Source organism: Mesoplodon densirostris, chromosome 14 (genome assembly GCF_025265405.1).
Source record: "Mesoplodon densirostris isolate mMesDen1 chromosome 14, mMesDen1 primary haplotype, whole genome shotgun sequence".
Lineage (NCBI taxonomy): Eukaryota > Metazoa > Chordata > Mammalia > Artiodactyla > Ziphiidae > Mesoplodon > Mesoplodon densirostris.
This window is the reverse complement of record NC_082674.1, coordinates 65,324,496-65,345,873: the sequence shown is the minus strand read 5'-3', so window position 1 is coordinate 65,345,873 and position 21,378 is coordinate 65,324,496. Positions and strand designations below refer to the sequence as shown.

Genomic DNA, 21,378 nt, shown 5'->3' with positions numbered 1-21,378 from the left:
TTCTCAAGCTGCTACCCATTGGTGGTGTTTTTTTCTTTTAGTACTATTAAAAAGTCTAGCCCTTCTTTTACAAGATAATTTTCCTAATATCTGAAGGCAGCTGTTGTCTTTTCACCATTGTGTTTATTCATAATTGTTCCAGCTCTTCTTCATAGGATATGGCTTGGAGCCCTTTTACTCTCTTGGTTGTCCCAGTTATCCCAGTGTTATCTCAGATTATTCTCCGGAAATGTGCTGTCCACAGTGTGGCATTTCCAAGTACAGGCCCACCAGTGCCAGGTCCTGGAGAGCTGTCATCTCTTCCACTGCTCTCATTCTGTTTATGCAGGGTAGAAAAGGTCTCTAACCAAGTACTCCCGTTTCCCCACCTGTAACTTGAATGTGCTTTTAGTAGAAAGTAATTTCTCAGAAGTGCTTTTCGTAGGCATCTTTTATAGATTATCTAAATTCCTTGGCTCCGAGTGTTTTGCAGTTAGATTTCCAACTCTGTTTAACATTGGATAACTGTGTATTCTTTATCGAAAAAGTACAGTGTAATAGAAAAGAACATCTTACTATTAAAAATGTGAGTATCACTGAATTAAGATTTTTGATTCTAAAATGATCAGGTTCCAAGACCAAAGATTAAATTTATAAAAGGAGAAGCTGGACAAAATCTACTGGAAATGATGGCCTGTGATCGTCTGAGCCAATCAGGTAATAGTAATGTATAACTGATTTTATTTTTAAAAGAAAAGAAAATTTCTGTTTGAGCACATCTTATGATAGTATCTTCTCTCTGTCCAGGAGATAATTTGTCATAATCATTTGTTTCTCTTTGCCATATTGGATTAGGGAGCGAGATACAGAAAGAATGATAAGAAACTGTATGTTCTTTAAAAGGAACAAATATTGTTTGCTCCCAGGTAGAGAAACTCCTTACCCCCCACCCCCTCTTAATCTAGCTGCTAGAGCCTCCATCCAGAATTTTTTTTTCCTTTAAAAAAAATTATTTTTTTAATGTTTATTTTATTTTTTGCTTTCTCTAGTTGTGGTAAGCGGGGGCTACTTTTCGTTGTGGTGCGTGGGCTTCTCATTGCGGTGGTTTCTCTTGTTGCGGAGCACGGGCTCTAGGCGTGTGGGCTTCAGGAGTTGCAGCACGCGGTCTCAGTAGTTGTGGCATGCGGGCCCTAGAGTGCGCAGGCTTCAGTAGTTGTGGCGTGAGGGCTTAGTAGTTGTGGCACACAGGCTTAGTTGCTCCGTGACATGTGGGATCTTCCCAGACCTGGGATCGAACCCTTGTCCCCTGCGTTGGCAGGCGGATTCTCAGCCACTGCGCCACCAGGGAAGTCCCTCCATCCAGAATATTTTAAAGCACTTCCTAAACAAAGAATAAGTTACTCATCAGTTGCTTATAAGACATTACTATGGGGGATATAAAGATGAAAATGTTCTGGATCTCTCTCTTAAGGAACTGACATCATAGTAACAGAGATAGAAGGTATATATTCACATTCTGTTAGGCTCTTGGAATTTTTAGATTTATTCCCAGTTTTGACTATTTGGGATGGATCCTAAATGTCTATTACAGACTATCTGGCTTTGTTAAGGCAGAAACTTGCAGGTGTTCACGCAGGCAGTGAATCAGGCAGTGAAATGAAGACTCCATGGGGAAATGTTTCTATAAGAAGCAGTTTTCGTATAAAGTTGAAAGGACTTTGTTAAGAGTTAAGAAGTGGTCTTAAATCAGAGTAGCTATAAGCTGTTGTCTGTGGGTAGATGGTTGATCAAGGCTTCTCTGTCCCACAGCTTCCTTTTTTGTGAGAGACAGACTTTGAGTCCTTGAAGAAGTGACCTTCTGTTTTTTTTCTTAGGTGTCCCTTCTACCTTTGCACAGTTTGTAAAATGAACTTACTTTACTGTCTTTGATCTGGGCCTTACTGGGTTTGTCTTTGCAAATTTTCAGAGAGATAATGGTCTGGCGGTAACCAAACCTGACTGACCAGCAGAATTACTCCACTTTTTTTTTTTTTAAACGGCTTGATTGTGTAAAATTCACACATGATATTATTCACTCATTTTAAGTGTACAGTTTAGTGGTTTTTTAGTATGTTCACGGAGTGGTGCAATCATCACCACAATTTTAGGATATTTTGATCACCTCATAAAGAAACCTCGTACCCGTTAACAGTCAGTCCCCATTCCTCCAGACCCCCTCGTCCTAGGCAACCACTAGTTTTCTGCCTCTTTATATCTCTCTGTTCTGGACAGTTCATATAAATTGAATCATACAAAGTGTGGTCTTTGGGTAACTGTCTTCTTTCACTTAGCACAGTGTTTTCCAGGTGCATTCCTGTTGTAATGTGACCTAGAACTTCATCCAAGGAGCGTTTTTAAAACAGATTCTTCACCCCAAATCTGTGGAATCAGAATCTCTGGGAGTTGGGCCTGGAAATAAAAAAAGAAATTTTTTAAGCTTTTTAAAGGATGATTCTGACCAGCCAGGTTTAGAAGTCAGGTTTATCAGGTCAGAAAATTTGAGCTTGGTCCCTTTCTCCTGTGGCCACTTGAATCCCACACTTTTCCATCTAAAATGGAAATCCTTTTGGTATTTTTCGCACACATTTTTTTCTTTCCTTTTATTCTAGCACATAGATACAGATACTGTTACACCTGTAGTCTATTCATTTTTCGCATCAGCACCCTTTTGGGTCCAGCTGTGGTTGTTGGGCTGGAGGGCTGGGTCTGAGATAGTCATGTTATTTCCCCTTAGGGTATGTGAATGAAACTATTGAGAGAGATGAATAAAAACAATCTGTATTTTTTAAATGATGGAAATAATTTGTTTTTCAGGGCATATGCTGCTAAACTTAAGTCGTGACAAGCAAGACTTTTTAAAAGAGGTGGTAGAATCCTTTGCCAATGAAAGTGGGCAGTCTGCTGTATATGATGCTCTGTTTTCTAGTCAGTCACCTAAGGATAGATCTTTCCTTGGTAATGATGACATTGGAAACCTTGATGTACAAGCACCAGGTCCTGAGGATTTGGCTCGATATGATGTTGGTAAGTTGTATCTTTCTAAGGAAACATTTTGCATTTTAATCCTTTTATACTAGGAGACAAATAATAGGAACAAGGGGAATAAATTGCCCATAATCTCATTACCCAGAAATAATGACTTAATATTTTCCTGTATTCCTTAAAAGTTTTTTGAAGGGTTGGGGTAGTATGAGGGGTTGGGGTAGCCGTAGTGGTGGCGTATGTTTTTCTTGTAAATAGTTGTTTATACTGTACACATGATTAGTCTCATGAATTCTTTCTCATCCTGTCTCTCTCAATATCACTTTTAGTGGCAATATGATCTTTTTAGTGAAGTAGCCATAATTTGTTTGCCACTTTTTATTGTTGGGTATCGAAGATGTTTCCGGTTATTTCACTTATATTAAAATACTGATGAAAACTTTAATATAAAGTGCCTCCATTTCAGTTTTTTCCGTAGAGATTCCTAAAAACAGAATTACTGGGATAAAGTTGATGAACATGTTTAAGTCTCTTGCAAATTGCCGTATTACAAGAAAACTTGTACCTATTTATGCTTTCCCAAGCCCATAACTTTTTTAGTATTGAATTTCTTGTAGAGGAAAAGATCTATTTATTATATTCCTAATGGACTAACGTAGTGGTATCCCATTGTTTTAATATTTCTTTACTGAAAGGAAAATCTATTGTTTCAAGATTTCTTACTGGGTGGCTATTCTTTATTTTACCTCTATCAGTAGATTTTGTTTTATTGAGTTCTAGTGAGGCTCTTTTTTCTTCTTAGATGGACTTCAAAAGAACGTTTTCCATTATAACTGTCTTTATTAAAGTTCCTAGATGGAGTTTGAATACTTTTAATAAGAACATAAGACTTTGCTTATCATAGATTTCCCCTGTGCTCTGATATAGAAAAGCAGTTATAAAATTAAGGTACATTTAATATGAGTCAGTTGTTTCTGTTGGCAAAACTGTTGGGACACAAAGATTTCCAAAACCTCAAGCCAATTTTTTTTTTGTATTTCAGGTGCCATTCGAGCACACAGTGGTAGTCTTCAGCACCTCACCTGGCTTGGCTTACAGTGGAATTCATTGCCCGCCTTACCTGCGATTCGAAAATGGCTAAAACAGCTTTTTCATCATTTGCCCCAGGAAACCTCAAGACTTGAAACAAATGCACCTGAATCAATATGTATTTTAGATCTTGAAGTAAGCAGAGATTTTAACAACTTAAATATTATGAGTATTGTTTGATTTTTTTCTACTTAAATTGATTTTTCTTTAAATAAAACAGGTATTTCTACTTGGAGTAATATATACCAGCCACTTACAATTAAAGGAGAAGTGTAATTCTCACTACAGCTTCTATCAGCCTCTGTGCTTGCCACTTCCTGTGTGTAAACAGCTTTGCACAGAAAGACAGAAATCTTGGTGGGATGCAGTTTGTAATCTAATCCACAGAAAAGCAATGTAAGTAGTCAGATAAAAATACTCCTTTGACTTATTGCCTAGGGACTTTAATTCTCATGTGAAGTTTTAATTTTTAATTATCATGTGATGATTAACATACATGTAAGTGTTGAATTGCATGTTTATAAATCAATTTTATTAAATAAAACTTTTTTTAGACCTGGAACCTCAGCAAAATTGCGACTTCTAGTTCAGCATGACATAAACACTCTAAGGGGCCAGGAAAAACATGGCCTTCAGCCTGCTCTACTTGTGCACTGGGCAAAGTGCCTTCAGAAAACGGTGAGTTCACTGAAGTGGAAGCAGTTTTTAAGAACATTACCGTCATTTTTTAAAATCACAGACTTTACATTGAAAGCCTTTCAGTTGTAAAAACAGTAGCAGCTTATTCATATTATGTCAGGTGAAACGTATTTTCTTAATCTTGCGACAGAGTAGTTAGTCTGGTTAATATATAAGTGCTTAGAACGGTGCCTGGCACAGTAGATGTTACATAAGTATTAGTCATTGTTGTTATTACTTATAATTACCTTACGATAAATATTGTCCAGCCTGAAGATTTTTTTACGTGTTTGGTGGCACAAGGCTCTGTAGGTAAGGGCATCATAGATCTCTTGCTAAGTAGTTGAGGTCTGTTCTGTGGCAAGATTAGATTAGTTTAGCCCTTTGACCAAACAGTGGCACCTATAAGAGTGGCAGATTTCGGCTGTCTAAAAATAGCAACTTTAAAAAAATAAAGTGGGCTGCCTGATTAGTTAGTGTCATTGAAAGTGTGTAAAAATTGGTTCTAGAATGATCACTGGTATTAAAGTGGTTAGTTATTCCAGTATTTGGAAAGGTGAGCATATGACTTTTGAGATTCTATTTTTCCTTGATTTGAAATTTTAACCAGTTGTTCAGACCATCTATAAATGAATTTTTGGATCTGATCGTTTGTGTCTCTTCTAACTTTGTATTTTTTTAGGGCAGTGGTCTTAATTCTTTTTATGATCAACGAGAATACATAGGCAGAAGTGTTCATTACTGGAAGAAGGTTTTGCCATTGTTGAAGATACTTAAAAAGAAGAGCAGTATCCCTGAACCTATTGACCCTCTGTTTAAACATTTTCATAGTGCAGACATTCAGGTAATGGAGGATCCCTTTGTGAACTAACTGGAAATACGGATTTCCAGTTTATAAACAAAGAAATGGAAGTATAAACTGCTTAAATTTGTTGCTTGGCTATTTCATGGAGGTCTTGTTTTCTAAGTCCACTAGCTGTCACAAATACAGTATGGCAGAAAAGAGCACTGAGATGCTAATCTCATTAGATCGTATAAAATCTTTGGGAAATCATTTGGTTTGATATTCTGGGTAGAGACAATCTGACTAAAAGTTATCCAATATGTTTAGGCATCTGAAATGGGTGAATATGAAGAGGAAGCACACATAACATGTGCTATATTGGATGCAGTTAATGGAAATATAGACGATGCTGTGGCTGCTTTTGAATCTATTAATAATGTCGTTTCTTACTGGAATCTTGCACTGGTAAGTAGTGTGGTACTTGAATTAAAAGGTGTTTGTTTTAAAACATAATTGTTTCATAAAAGCACTCTGTGTATATAGATTTTTCACAGAAAAGCAGAAGACATTGAAAATGATGCGCTTTCTTCTGAAGAACAAGAAGAATGCAAAAATTACCTGAGAAAGACCAGAGACTACCTGATAAAGATTTTAGATGACAGTGATTCAGATCTGTCAGTGGTTAAGAAAGTAAGTTGCAGGTTGTTTGTACTTTCTTATTATTTTGATACGTACTTTTGCCTTGGTATTATATTTTGGTAATTTCAAAAATGCTTAGTAGTGCCTTATTAATGCGCAAAAGGGAGGGTGTTTAAATATTTAATTAGCATTGCTTTGCCTTAGGTTTGGGGGGGTGGGGTGTGTGTTTTTTTTAAACTTGGGCATTTAAGTTTATACTCTTCCAAAAAATGCTTGTTAGGGAATTAGAAAAGTTTTCCAAGGCACGCATTTATTTTTGTTACCGTGGCAATGAAATCAACAAATACTGCCACCTAAGGACTAGTTCTGCATGGACTTCGCAGTTAAACATGTCACTTAAAGGTGATTGCTGACTACTTGAGAGGGTTTCTCTCATCATGACCATCTTTTCCCAGCTGTCAGCAGTTTGAGGCTGTTGTGATGGTATTAACCTAAACTACATTCAACCTTCCACCTGTTTTGTTGATTAGTTTGTGTTGCTGCTCTTGGATTAGGATTTATGTTTGGTGCATTCCAACATCTGTGTTTCTCCTCATATTCAAAATCAGTTAGGGCTTCCCTGGTGTCGCAGTGGTTGAGAGTCCACCTGCCGATGCAGGGGACACGGGTTCGTGCCCTGGTCCGGGAGGAGCCCACATGCCGCGGAGCAGCTGGGCCCGTGAGCCATGGCCGCTGAGCCTGCGCGTCCGGAGCCTGTGCTCCGCAACGGGAGAGGCCACAGCAGTGAGAGGCCCGCGTAGCGCAAAAAAAAAAAAAAAAAAAAAAGTTTGTAAACGTCAGTAACTTATTTTGTTCACATGGAAAAGCTTCCCCAGTTAACATTGCTCTGTCATTACTGTGGCTAACGAGGGATAGAAACAGCATGGACTTGAGGGTTGGAAGCCTTTGATTACACAGCAGTTTCATGTTTGTTGTTACATAAAGTATAATGTGCGTGTTATATAAAAGTGAAAAATGTAAATTAGTAAGAAAAAAATCTGTGTTTATTTTAGAGAGAGTTCTTACTTTGGTAATTTTGCAGGCTAAAGCCATTGATTCATGCCTTTTGTTTTTAGTTGCCCGTGCCCCTGGAATCTGTAAAAGAGATGCTTAATTTAGTCATGCAGGAGCTCGATGACTTCAGTGAAGGAGGGCCTCTTTATAGAAATGGTTCTTTGCGAAACGCAGATTCAGAAATAAAACATTCTGCACCGTCTCCCACCAGATACTCTCTCTCACCAAATAAAAGTTACAAGGTAAGTGGGGAAGAAATGAGTCACTCCACTATGGAATATGTTTCTGTTCTACATGTTTTAAGTGCTACTTTGTTGTTGTTTTTTCAGTATTCTCCCAAAACACCACCTCCATGGGCAGAAGATCAAAATTCTTTATTGAAAATGATCTGCCAACAAGTAGAGGCCATTAAGGTAAATCACTTGATATCTCTAAACTGTGCCTCTCTTATTCCTAGATTCCTTCCTTGTCCACTTTCTCACTTATTTCTAAAACTGTTCAGAATGTTCCTTTGCCATGTGACTGTAAAGTCATACTGTGTTTTACGTGCTTTCATCTAGACACTTAGCATATTTTTGAAACTACTTAAGTGTCTGCGTCCTCCACTAGACATGAATCTTTCAAAGGTAGAGACTCCTATATCCAAAACATAGCCTTGTTTCTGGCATAGAGGAGGTTCCCAGGTGATTGAATTGAACTAGTGAAATACGCTCTTCATACCTTGGTCTATGAGTTTGTCTCAGACTGACTGTGGTTGTGTATGTTAAGTTTATATCTAGGACGTCACAAGTGGTCTAAACTTCAAAAGGTCTCTTTATCTTTTTAATATTTCATATGAATTTGACTTAATTATGTAAAGAAATAGTTATGTGAACATGATTTTATTTTAACTTTATGGAAGTGACCTTAACTATAACACTCAAAGGAGCTTTACTTTGAAATTGGAAATACGGGTAAGTTGTTTCACGCTCATTGACAAGAACTAAATCATTCATACTTCTGCAATTACACCAAGGAAGTATTGGTATGTGTATGACTATTGCACTGCTGTCAGCAATTTGTGAGACTTAATACTATTTGTATTTTTTGCACTTGTGAATTTGCACAGTTTTTTTCATTTTTAAACTTATTTTTGGCTGTGTTGGGTCTTTGTTGCTGCGCGCAGGCTTTCTAGTTGTGGCGAGCAGGGGCCACTCTTCGTTGCAGTGCGCAGGCTTCTCGTTGCAGTGGCTTTTTTTGTTGCAGAGCACGGGCTCTAGGCGCACGGGCTTCAGTAGTGGCAGCACTCGGTGTCAGTAGTTGCAGCACGCAGGCCCCGGAGCGCGCGGGCTTCAGTAGTTGTGGCTCACGGGCTCAGTAGTTGCAGCGCGCGAGCTCTAGGGCACATGGGCTCCAATAATTGTGGCTCAAGGGCTCTAGAGCGCAGGCTCAATAGTTGTGGCACACGGGCCTAGCTGCTCCACGGCATGTGGTATCTCCCTGGACCAGGGATCAAACCCATGTCCCCCGCATCGGCAGGCGGATTCTTAATCACTGTGCTGCTAGGCAAGTCCCTGCACAAAGATTTTGTATGTTAATTTTCTATAATCGTGGCCTGTTATGATATTACATACTTACCATGTAGGTTTCTGGTACCCGACATTGTATTCTTGGAAGCACTAGTAGTGGAGGACTAGTCCAAGTGCCTAGAAAGCTGAGTTCTAGGCCTAACTGCCATTGATGAATGATCTCGGGTCAGGGAGTTCCTTATCTTTCTGTCTGTTTGGCTTCTCATCTGTAAAGTTGAGTGAGAATTGTTGAAAACGGTTTTCATCATATGTTCTAGTTGTTTGAATTTTTAAAATTACGTTTATAGCTTTAATTGCATATTTAAATCTATGGTCCAGATACCAGTAGTGACCAGTAAAGTTTTCCAGTTGATTCCATCAGTTTCTTATTTTTGGATGTGAAGCATCTGGACTAGACACAGTAGATGGACGAATGGGAAAATTTTGGTTTGAAAATTCAAGATATTTTTCACCTCAAGAGTTACAGTTTTCAGGAAATTTCTTTTCCTAAAACACTTTTGTTTCTTTGGCCACACTGTGCGGCTTGTGGGATCTTGGTTGGTTCTCCGACCAGGGATTGAATCCCGGGGCCACGGCAGTGAAAGCGCTGAGTCTTAACCACTGGACTGCCAGGGAAATTCCCTCTAAAACACTTCTAGAAGAAGAGAGCAGACATTCTGGATTTGTCTCTGACCTCATTTGTTAATTTTACTATTCCTGAAGAGTGCCTGCTTTGTAGGTTCTGGGGTTGGGGAGGGCGTTGTCATTTGGTTGTCTACAAAGTGATGGATCTGATTGCTGACCACTAGCTGTCATTGGGGAAGGCATTATGTCTGCTGGTTTGGAACTTTGCAAGAATTGAGAGATAAGAGCGTAAGTAAATTGTCTGGAATGTGTCATTGTATACAATGTATATACATAATATATATGGTATACTATAGGTAACATATTCGGAGCAAATGTTAGCAGTTTTCCCTTTCCCAGTAGAGCATTTGAGCTTTACCTTGGGAGGTTGGCAGTGTTTGGCACCGTGTATGCGGCTGAGCGGGAAGCTAGTCTGGGAGGGAATGTGGGGTGTAGAGCAGTCCAGGTGGACTGAAGAGCAGAGCAGGTGCAGTGGGGCACTGGAAGGGCGTGTGGGGTGACGCTGCTGAGCACTGGCAGTGTCAGAGAAAGAAGTTCATTTCGTAGGGACTTGTGTTTTTGAGCAGGTAAGTGTCTTGGCTAGAGCTGAACTTTAGGAAGATTAATTTAAGCCAGTGCAGAATGGAAAGGGAGATGAGGCCGTTGTTTAGGTTAGAGCTGACTCTAGAATGAATGAATTAGGTAATGGTACTAAGGAGTGAAAGAATGGGAGCAAATTACAAGCTTTGACAAATTAAGGATCATGTTTTAAATCAGCACCTGGTACTCAGATCCTACTGGAGTATAGAATCTCTTAAAAGGCATCATCAAGTATTAAGTTTGCTTTAGCACTGTATCTGCTGTGATATGATTGCTTAAAATTATTTCCTCTTCCAACAGAAAGAAATGCAGGAGTTGAAACTAAATAGCGGTAACTCAGGGTCCCCTCATCGTTGGCCTACAGAGAATTATGGACCAGATTCAGTGCCTGATGGATATCAGGGGTCACAGAATTTTCATGGGGCCCCACTAACAGGTGAGTTGGCAACTGGATACTCCCAGGTATTAGTGAAGTCTGTACTTTCTCCTCCTCTGAACAGGTAACTTGTGAAATCACCTTGTCTGTATACATTTATCTATATACATGTCTGTCTGTGTCTGCCTATATGTTACTTAAGCTGTATTTGGTATTACCAAGATTTCTATAACTCTAAGCAGAAACAAAACAAGCTTTATCTGATCCTGTTTATATAAAGGCTAAAGGCTTTTAAAGAACCTTTTAATGCACATCTCAGAGGAGCTGAGACTGAGTTGGAACTATGCCTTATGATTGAAAAAACGTTAACTGACAGACAGCGTTCTTCATTAAGAGATGCCTAATTAAGAACTTAAACGTCTTGGGAATTATTTTGATGACATACTGAGAGAGGTATGACAGTCATGGGAAACCTTTTATTTTGAAATACTGTGGTCATATATAGAGGGAAGGAGTGTGGAGCTAGAGCATACTGGATTTTTAGGTTGTGCTCTCTTAACTTACCTCTCTGAGCCAGTTTGTATGAAACCTGGAACTAATACTTTGCATCACGTGATTATTGTGAGCATTTGTGTGTGGGTGGTGTGCATTAGGCATTTACTTAGAATATGCATTAAACACCTAATGAACCAAAGGGTACGGACTGTGTCTCCTGTGGTTGTCTGTGTGCCAAGGTGCTTGTGTATGTAATTTTATTTAATGACGGTGACCCAGAGTGGTGGGTACCATTATGAATCCACATTTTTTAGATGAGGAAATGGGTTTGGAAGGGTTAGGTAACTTACCCATTATTGTACAGATAGTTATTGGTAGAGCTGGGGTTCAAACTCTAGTGTTATAACTTTAAAGCCACTTGTCCCCAGGCAGCCAGAGTGATGGGGAAAATAGGTTTCTTTCATGAGACAGATTCCTGAAATGTTGGTAATTAGATTAATTGGTTTTGATTCAGAATGGTGTGGCCTAGTTTCATACCTTTGTGTGATGGTCCATAGGGCCGTACTTAAGGGAGACTCACGGTCCTCTCGTAACAGTGTCCTCCAAGTGCACGCAAAGTAATAGATAAATCTTTGTGAAGTCAAACTCACTAAATGTCATATGTAAGTCATAGATAAATATATGAGAAGTCAGGGTTTAAACATTGTTTACCTAAACCCTGTGCACCGCGTAGAGCCTTGACCGCAGAAGATAGGCAAGCTGGCTGGCTTTCTCCTGGGCTCTCCCAAGTGCTGTGTGGAGTCATCATTTGGCACCTGTGGGTCACAAGTTCTGTTTTCTTCTTCTTTGTACAGGCATAACAGGTCTTCTGGTTGTTACACACACATATAAGCATAACATTCACATTGTCTCGTTTTATTCTTGCGGTTACTCTGTGAAATGGGTAGAAGCAGCACATCCTCATTTTACAAGTGAGAAAAATGGAGACCCCAAGTGGCTACTTGACAAAGTTGCAGGCAGCTTTGTGGTCATGAGAGGAGAGCTCAGGTCTCCTGATTGCCATTCCTGTGTTGACAGACTGTTTTTCATAATGAAAGTGCAGATGTGCCAAGATGGTTGTTACCTTTTTAAAAGAAGATGATTAAAAAACAATTAATAAGCTTATAATAAAGAAATATTCAGAAGTACTGACCAGTGTAAAGAAAACTAAACACTAACCATATCACACAGAGTTCTGCTAACATTTTGGAGCATTTCCTTCTGGTCCTCTCTCTTTGTGTATTAGAGAACTTTATCACGTTGTATGGAGACGAGTAGCCTGTTTTTAAATATTTAAGTTCTGAGCAGTTTTTCTACTCAATGTTTTTCTGACAGTACTGTTAATGAATACAAGGTATCCATCATGTGGAAGCTCTGCAGATTTTATTCCCTTATTTTTAAATTTCCAGTTGTTGCTATTGTAAATAATGCCGTGAACACAGTCGTAGGATTTTAGGGTTTTGTAAAATTTCTTGTGTTGGGAAATTGCTTTCCTGAGAAGCTGTGCCAGTTTTACACTCTTACCACCAGTATCTGGTAGTGCCTATCTCTTTGCACTCTTGCCAAGTGTTTGCTATTACCAGTTTATAAAAACCTTGCCTATTTTTAAAAACAAAACTAATATCAGCTTTTAAGTTTTTGTTTTTTTAGTACTAGGCATGCTCAACACTTTATAATCCTTTATATTTCATGAGTTATCTGTTCATTGGGTACCTTTTTTCTATAGGATGTTTTTAGTACTTTTTTTCACTATCCCTGATAAAGTCACCAGTTAAGTTTCAGACTTTATGATTCTTGGCTTATATCCATCATCTTGTTCTGTGTTCTTTGCCTGTTTTCTCCCCAGAATGTGTCATGGTAGCCGTCATCAGGCAGCCCGTTAGTTTTCCATGCTCAGGCTTGGGCCTCTGCAGTGGCTCTGTTTCTCTGGTAACTGCAGAGAGGACAGACAGCCTGGCTCGCCTTTACTGGGTCTTTTTCAGGGCTTTCCACAATCAGCTGCCCAGCACCTCTTGGGTCACAATTTCTGCTTCCTCTTCCGTGTAAAGGTATAAATGATCTTTAAGTTGTTTTGTTTTCTGTTAAAACTTTCTTAAAACAGATCAAGCAAATGATTGATGGTTGTTTTTACCATCAACATGAGTGTCTTCTAGTTGCTGGTTTCCTGATAACACACACACAAAACAGATGGAGCAGATAGTTTGGACACCAGCATGAGTGTCAGTCGTGCTGTGCCCTTTTTATCAAGCCAGGGAACACATTTTGTGTTATTTGTGAGATCCTTTGCATGACTTTGTTAGGTGATTTTTGACCTGAACGTTCTCAGCTTGAGTTTAAAAAAATGCAGCCCTGTCATTCTGCAGATTTTCAAGGCTCACTTCAAAAATGTGGCCCTGAGGCCCTCACGTGTGTTTTGGTCCCTTAAGTCCTTCCTGTGGCTAGCGCATCCCCCATGTTTCTGATGCGGCACGACTGAGCCTTCCCGTCGCGCCCCTCTTTCTCACGGCGCGGCCCCGCCGCTCGTCCTGGCTCCTTGTGGTGCCTGTGTGGGGACTGTTCTTGCGGACACCCTGCTGCTGCTCTCACTCCTCCTGTGTCACACCTCGCGGTTACTCCTAGTTTGTCATTTGATAATCTTTATGATGATGTATTTTGATGTATAGAAATTAAAAAAAAATCTGTGTAGTTAAATCTCTCTCTGATTTCTACTGCTTTTGTATTTATAGTTTTTATAGTTCTTGCCTAGATAGTCCTAACTGCAGCATAGACTTTTTTTAACAGTGTTTTCTTTCTTTTTTTTACTTTTCTTTTTTTTTTTTTTTAGTTGCAACTACTGGCCATTCAATGTATTATAGTCAGTCACCAGCATATAATTCCCAGTATCTACTCAGACCAGCAGCTAATGTTACTCCCACAAAGGTAACAAAGGAATAATTTGTACATTTATAAGTATCTCCTTTTTAATTGTCCAGGCTTCCTACAGAGAAATTCAAGAAGTAGTTCAGCATTAAAACTTAAATGTCCCACCAGATAACAGATATTTTAAATTTCTCTCAGATATAGAAATATGTTTCTCAGTTAATTTCTATGTTACAATAAGTGTGAACATCTAGAATATTTTTAAATTGGGGTGGTGGTGGGTCCTTCGTCATTTGGTCGTGACAGAAGCAGGACTGTGATGTCCTCACTGGAGCACTGTGTGTAACTTGCAGGCCTGGGGTGCTGTGACCAAGTGTCCACGGAGACCGGCATCCAGCAGCGCCGGGCAAAGACACCGGGCTTGGGTGCCTCTAGGCCCTGGCTCTTCAGTTCTTCACTTCTCTATGCATTAGTTGCCTCATATGTAAAATGAGGATAATAATGCCTTAATTCATAGGGTGTTCGAGGATATTAAGATGAGGTAATACATGTACAGTGCTTAGAACTGTGCCCAGTTGGCACGTTAACAAATGTTAGTCCTCATTGTCATCATCATCGTTGTTAACATCATTGGACACCTTGTTGAGGAGTGAGGAAGGTATTTATTCTATGGATCTATTGTAGGAGAATTAGGTTTTTAAGGTGCTGTCATTAGTTAAAGCAATTTTCATTATATGCCAAGAAGGACTAGAGTTGTAAGTATCTTTGTAGTAATGTAGAAGTGTCTTCTCTTAAGGATGCACTATATGCCCTAGTGATGTATTTACCCTGTACTCATGCTTGAGGTTTATGAGAATTGGGTTGTATCTAGTTAAGCTATAGTTTTATAGACAACCTACAAAAATGTGCGCTTTTATTTTTATTTTTTTCTAGGGACCAGTTTATGGCATGAATAGGCTTCCACCTCAGCAGTATATCTACGCCTACTCACAGCAGATGCACACACCACCAGTGCAGAGTTCGTCTGCTTGTATGTTCTCTCAAGAGATGTATGGTCCCCCATTGCGTTTTGAGTCTCCTGCTACAGGAATTCTATCACCTAGGGGTGATGATTACTTTAATTACAGTGTTCAACAGACAAGCACAAATCCACCTTTACCAGAACCAGGTTATTTTACAAAACCTCCAGTTGCAGCTCATGCTTCAAGATCTGCAGAATCAAAGGTTATGGAATTTGGAAAAACCAATTTTGTCCAACCCGTGCCAGGTGAAGGCATGGGGCCATCTTTGGCAGCACCTGTGCGTGCATCACAGCCAACTCCTTTTAAATTTAATTCAAATTTCAAATCAAACGATGGCGACTTCACGTTTTCCTCACCGCAGGTTGTGGCACAGCCCCCTTCTACGACTTACACTAATAGTGAAAGCCTTTTAGGTCTCCTGACTTCAGACAAACCTTTGCCAGGAGATAGCTACAGTGGACCAAAAGCTGCTCAGACCATTGGACCTCGAAATACATTCAATATTGGAAGCAAAAGTGTGCCTGGAATTTCATTTACTGAAAACATGGGCCCAAATCAGCAAAAGAGTTCTGGTTTTCGACGCAGTGATGATATGTTTACTTTCCACGGTCCAGGGAAATCAGTGTTTGGAACACCAGCCGCAGAGCCGGCCAGCAAGAGTCATGACACTGATGGGGGTAGTGTGCACGGGGACGAGGACGACGACGGCCCTCACTTTGAGCCGGTGGTGCCTCTTCCCGATAAGATTGAAGTGAGAACTGGTGAGGAGGACGAGGAAGAGTTCTTCTGCAATCGTGCCAAGTTGTATCGTTTTGATGCGGGTTCAAGAGAATGGAAGGAGCGTGGAATTGGCAACGTAAAGATACTAAGGCACAAAACCTCCGGTAAAATCCGCTTACTGATGAGACGCGAGCAAGTGTTGAAAATCTGTGCGAATCACTACATCAGCCCAGACATGGCCCTGGCGCCCAACGCCGGCTCGGACAGGTCCTTTGTGTGGTACGCTCTGGACTATGCAGACGAGTCGCCCAAACCAGAACAGCTTGCTATTAGATTCAAGACACCCGAGGAGGCAGCACTTTTTAAGTGCAAGTTTGAAGAGGCCCAGAGCATGTTAAAAGCCTCAGGAGCAAACAGAGCCACAACCTCCAGTCAGTCTACGAGAACTGTAAAAGAACCCACGGGGCATGACAATAAGGATATGGGCAAATCTGCTGTCGGAAACGTGAAATTCGAATTTCAGCTTGCAAAGAAAGAAGGGTCTTGGTGGCATTGTAACAGCTGCTCATTAAAGAATGCCGCAACTGCTGAGAAATGTGTATCCTGCCAAAATCTAAACCCAAGCACTAAAGAGCTCCTTGGCTCACCATTAGTTGAAACTGTTTCCACTCCTAAACCTGGCTCAGAAAATACTCCAGATAGATTTGCATTGATGACTCCAAAGAAGGAAGGTCACTGGGATTGTAGTATTTGTTTAGTAAGAAATGAACCCACTGTATCTAGATGCATTGCATGTCAGAATACAAAGTCTGCTAACAAAAGTGGATCTTCATTTGTTCAGCAGCCTTCCTTTAAATTTGGCCAGGGAGATCTTCCTAAGTCTGCCAGCAGTGATTTCAGATCTGTTTTTTCAATAAAGGAAGGACAGTGGGATTGCAGCGTTTGCTTAGTACAAAATGAAGGAAGTTCTGCAAAATGTATGGCTTGTCAGAATCCAAGAAAACAGAGTTTTCCTGCTTCTGCTGTCCCAGCACCTGCCTCTTTTAAGTTTGGTGCTTCAGAGACAAGCAAGGCTCCAAAGAGTGGATTTGAAGGCGTTTTTGCCAAGAAGGAAGGACAGTGGGATTGCAGTTTGTGCTTAGTGCGAAACGAGGCAAGTGCGGCCGTGTGTGTGGCTTGTCAGAATCCACCCGCTTCTGCTGCTCCACCACCTGCGTCTTCAGAGACAAGCAAGGCTCCAAACAGTGGACTTGAAGGGATGTTCACCAAGAAGGAAGGACAGTGGGATTGCAGCGTTTGTTTGGTACGAAATGAAGGAGGTTCTACAAAATGTGTGGCTTGTCAGAATCCAAGAAAACAGAGTTTACCTGCTTCTGCTGTCCCAGCACCTGCCTCTTTCAAGTTTGGCGCTTCAGAGACAAGCAAGGCTCCAAAGAGTGGTCCAGAAGGGATATTCACCAAGAAGGAAGGACAGTGGGATTGCAGCGTTTGCTTTGTGCGAAATGAGAGTTCTTCCATAAAATGTGAGGCTTGTGATGTCTCTAAACCAGCCCATAAACCTGTTGCAGAAGAACCTTCAGCTTTCACTTTGGGCTCAACAACTAAGGCAAATGACTCTTCTGGAAGTCAGGTGGGAACAGGATTTAAAAGTAACTTTTCAGAAAAAGCCTTTAAGTTTGGCAATGCAGAACAAGGATTTAAATTTGGGCGTGTGGATCAAGAAACTACACCTTCATTTACATTTCAGAGTTCTTCTAATCCAGATTCTAAGTCAACAAAAGAAGGATTTAGTTTTTCTGTCCCTGTGTCTGCTGATGGGTTTAAATTTGGCATTCAGGAGCCGGGAAGTCAGGGGAGGAAGAGTGAAAAGCCCTTTGGAAATGACGCTGGTTGTCAGGCTCAGGATGCTGGTGGTCAGAAAGATGCGAGTGCTGTGGTTCTTGGTCAGACTGGCAGCACTTTTACCTTTGCAGATCTTGCGAAATCAAATCCAGGAGAAGGGTTTCAGTTTGGCAAAAAAGACCCCAATTTCAAGGGCTTTTCGGGTGCTGGAGAGAAGTTATTCTCCTCACAAAGTAGTAAAATGGCTGATAAAGCCGACACTTGTGGTGACCTTGAGAAAGATGATGATGCCTATAAGACTGAGGACAGTGACGATATCCATTTTGAACCAGTCGTCCAGATGCCTGAGAAAGTAGAGCTTGTCACAGGAGAAGAAGATGAGAAAGTTCTTTACTCACAGCGGGTCAAATTGTTTAGGTTTGATGCTGAGATAAGTCAGTGGAAAGAAAGGGGTTTGGGGAACTTAAAAATTCTGAAAAATGAAGTTAATGGCAAACTGAGAATGCTGATGCGGAGAGAGCAGGTGCTGAAGGTGTGTGCCAACCACTGGATCACCACCACCATGCACCTGAAGCCCCTCTCCGGGTCGGACAGGGCCTGGATGTGGTTGGCTAGTGATTTTTCTGATGGCGATGCCAAACTAGAGCAGCTGGCAGCAAAATTCAAAACACCCGAGCTGGCTGAAGAATTCAAACAGAAATTTGAGGAATGCCAGCGCCTTCTGTTAGATATTCCACTGCAGACTCCCCATAAGCTTGTGGATACTGGCAGAGCTGCCAAGCTAATCCAGAGGGCGGAAGAGATGAAGAGCGGACTAAAAGATTTCAAGACGTTTTTGACGAACGATCAAACAAAAGTCACTGACGAAGAGAGTAGTAAGAGCTCAGGAGCAGGAGCTGCCAGTGCTGCGGCCGCGAGTGGCATGCCAAGTCCTGAGGCCACCGGGCCCACCCTCGAGTGGGACAGCTACGACCTAAGGGAAGACGCTCTGGACGACAGCGTGAGTAGCAGCTCAGTGCACGCCTCCCCGCTGGCCAGCAGCCCTGTGAGGAAAAATCTCTTCCGCTTCGGTGAGTCAACCACCGGGTTTAACTTCAGTTTTAAATCTGCTTTGAGCCCGTCTAAGTCTCCTGCCAAGTTGAATCAGAGTGGGGTCTCAGTGGGCACGGATGAAGACTCTGATGTCACTCAGGAGGAGGAGAGAGATGGACAGCACTTCGAACCTGTCGTCCCTTTGCCTGATCTAGTCGAGGTGTCCAGTGGTGAGGAAAATGAACAAGTTGTTTTTAGTCACAGAGCCAAACTCTATAGGTACGATAAAGATGCTGGGCAGTGGAAAGAAAGAGGCATTGGCGACATAAAGATTTTACAGAATTATGATAATAAGCAAGTTCGCATAGTGATGAGAAGGGACCAGGTATTAAAGCTTTGTGCCAACCACAGAATAACTCCAGACATGACTTTGCAAAATATGAAAGGGACAGAAAGAGTGTGGGTGTGGACCGCATGCGATTTTGCAGATGGAGAAAGAAAAGTAGAGCATTTAGCTGTCCGTTTTAAACTACAGGATGTTGCAGACTCGTTTAAGAAAATATTTGATGAAGCAAAACTAGCCCAAGAAAAAGATTTTTTGATAACACCTCATGTTTCTCGTTCGACCACTCCCAGAGAGTCACCCTGCGGCAAAGTCGCGGTAGCTGTGCTAGAGGAAACCACCAGAGAACGGACGGATTCGGCGCAGGGTGATGACGTGGCAGGTGCAACCTCAGAAGTTGGCGGGGTGTCTGGCACACCTGAAACAACAACAAAAGCAGTGGTCTCACCTCCAAAGTTTGTATTTGGTTCTGAGTCTGTTAAAAGCATTTTTAGCAGTGAAAAGTCAAAACCATTTGCATTTGGCAACAGTTCAGCTACCGGGTCTTTGTTTGGATTTAGTTTTAATGCACCTTTGAAAAATAACAGTAGTGAGGCCAGTTCAGCAGCCCAGAGTGGATCTGAAAAAAGAGCGGAGCCTGGTGGTCACCAAGAGTCACAGAGCTCTGATGTCACACCGTCTTCTGACAGCAAAGTCAAAAACCCCTCTCCTGCTTTTCCAAAGGAGCAGTCCTCAACCAGTCACACGTTTAAAACACCAGAAAAGGGTAAGCACTTAGCCTTTAGATTAAGCAGAATTTGTCTCTTTCCTTCCTCCCTCCCTCCCTCCCTTACTTCCTTCCTTTTTCTTTCTTTCTTTCTTTTTTTCTCTCTCGCCCTCCCTCCCTCTCTCCCTCTCTTCCTCCCTCATTTTTTTTTTTTTTTTAACGTTTATCTTGGTGTGGACTCTTTGTAGCAGGCTAATGTTTTAGTAAAAGTCAGCTCATAAACACAGTGCTCTGTGAACAGCCAAAAAATACTTGTGCGGATTTTTTTCCTCCCTAAAGCAGTTGACTGGTGAGTGTTCAAATGTTCAAACAGCAGCAGAGAGCTTGTGTGTAGGTTGTTTAGGAGATGTTGGTTCCTGGGAGATGCATCTGTCCGAGCAGAGCACAAGGACTCAGCTCAGCCCTGGGTCCAGCTTAGGGCCTGGAGCGTGAATCACGAGCATGTTCATTCTTCAGGTTATTATCCTCGTGTTCTTGTCACTCAGAGAGCATGGTACTGAGATGTTCACATTTTATGTAAGGCAGTCTTTCCACCCCTTGTTAAATGAGCAAAGAATGAAGCCCTCGGGATAAATGGGTACGTGAGACGGCCACATTGGTGTAAATGGATGGACTCTGGCTTTTATATTTTAAAATTATATTCATTTTGATTCTCCATATGTTCAAAAATGAAATACTCTTTATTTTCTAGGATTTAATTTTAGCCTTTTTAAATCTAATCCAATGGCATTTTGGAGCAGCACTCCTTCCTCCCAGCCTGAGAACAAAGGTACAGAGCTGGCACTGGCAGTGTGAGAGGACATCCGTTTTTCAGCAGCTGCTAGTCCTCAGCAGAGTAACTGGCTGTGTGCAGTTAAGGGCTTAACACTGCAGCATGCATGTGACAGAATGCTGGCGTGACCCCTTAATGCTGCTCTCGTGTACTTGGATGTCATGTTTTCTCACATGTTGTACAACGTCGTTTTGAGGTAGATCCGTGTGGTCTTTCCCTTTCTCTGTTTTGCACATCAGATGCTGTTTTCAACTGTGATTAATGAAGACCTGTATGTTACCTAACCTTTATTGTCTGCCAGTGTCCAAACGTGATGGCAGCAGCATGTGTACCACAGGGAACCGAGTGTTTCTTTTAGCGCTTTCTTTTTGGACATGGAAGATGCTGTGTCTGAAAGTAGGCCCCACGTATAAGAGCCACCATTATATCCTGGTGTGTTCCCGGTGTAGTACAGACCACTTGTGGGAGAAAGCGTTGGTGCTGCAGTGGAGTACTTGGCAGCTGGCTCTGTTAGAGACGGTCAAGGAGCAGGTTGTGGAGGTGAAAACTCACTGTTAGGGTTTAATAATATATCTTGAGCAACACAGCTGTGTTACAAGTTGTCAAACAACTACAATGATCACATGACAACCTGTGAGTTCTGGGACCCTCAGTTTTAAAGTACACCAGTCGTACTACTTGCTACAGCAGCTCTTAGCCTTTATTCTTAAGGATGCATTCCTTGAAAAATTATATGAATAGTGTGGACTTTTTTCTGTAAAGGGTACATACTTGTACACAGACTCTGTGGGCCCTAGGTGAAGAGTCCCTGATCTGAGAGCAAATTTACCAAAATACTGCTGCAGGACAAAGAGTCCTGTTCTGTTTCAAGTCTGAGAATGTCATGGTTTCAAAGGACCATAGAGATGAAGACTTGAGGCTGTCTGATAAACAAGAATCTCTATCTCACAGTGTCTTTTTGTGGTCCTTGGCTAGGAATTAATGCTACGTTTTTGTAACAAAGGAGGATGAAAGGCAAGTTCAGTATTGCAAAAGGGCTGTTCTCTGGATCAGCATCATCCAGTAGAAATAAAATACGACCTGTGTGTAATTAAAAAG

The 21,378-nt window shown here is 41.2% G+C and overlaps 1 protein-coding gene across 3 annotated transcripts in view; it reads left to right on the top strand.

The window, feature by feature from the left end:
• Positions 1-21,378, top strand: part of RGPD4 (RANBP2 like and GRIP domain containing 4) — a 50,697-nt gene that overhangs the window by 17,463 nt on the left and 11,856 nt on the right. For 2 of the 3 annotated variants that reach the window (XM_060117468.1, XM_060117467.1), the window contains 13 exons: positions 609-696; positions 2,833-3,042; positions 4,043-4,224; positions 4,310-4,485; positions 4,644-4,767; positions 5,450-5,611; positions 5,879-6,016; positions 6,095-6,241; positions 7,306-7,485; positions 7,573-7,656; positions 10,315-10,450; positions 13,749-13,843; positions 14,717-19,508. In XM_060117468.1, the coding sequence (XP_059973451.1) occupies positions 609-696; positions 2,833-3,042; positions 4,043-4,224; positions 4,310-4,485; positions 4,644-4,767; positions 5,450-5,611; positions 5,879-6,016; positions 6,095-6,241; positions 7,306-7,485; positions 7,573-7,656; positions 10,315-10,450; positions 13,749-13,843; positions 14,717-19,508 (6,514 nt within the window). The remainder of the gene's footprint in view (positions 1-608; positions 697-2,832; positions 3,043-4,042; positions 4,225-4,309; positions 4,486-4,643; positions 4,768-5,449; positions 5,612-5,878; positions 6,017-6,094; positions 6,242-7,305; positions 7,486-7,572; positions 7,657-10,314; positions 10,451-13,748; positions 13,844-14,716; positions 19,509-21,378) is intronic. The other variant, XM_060117469.1, reaches the window with a different exon arrangement.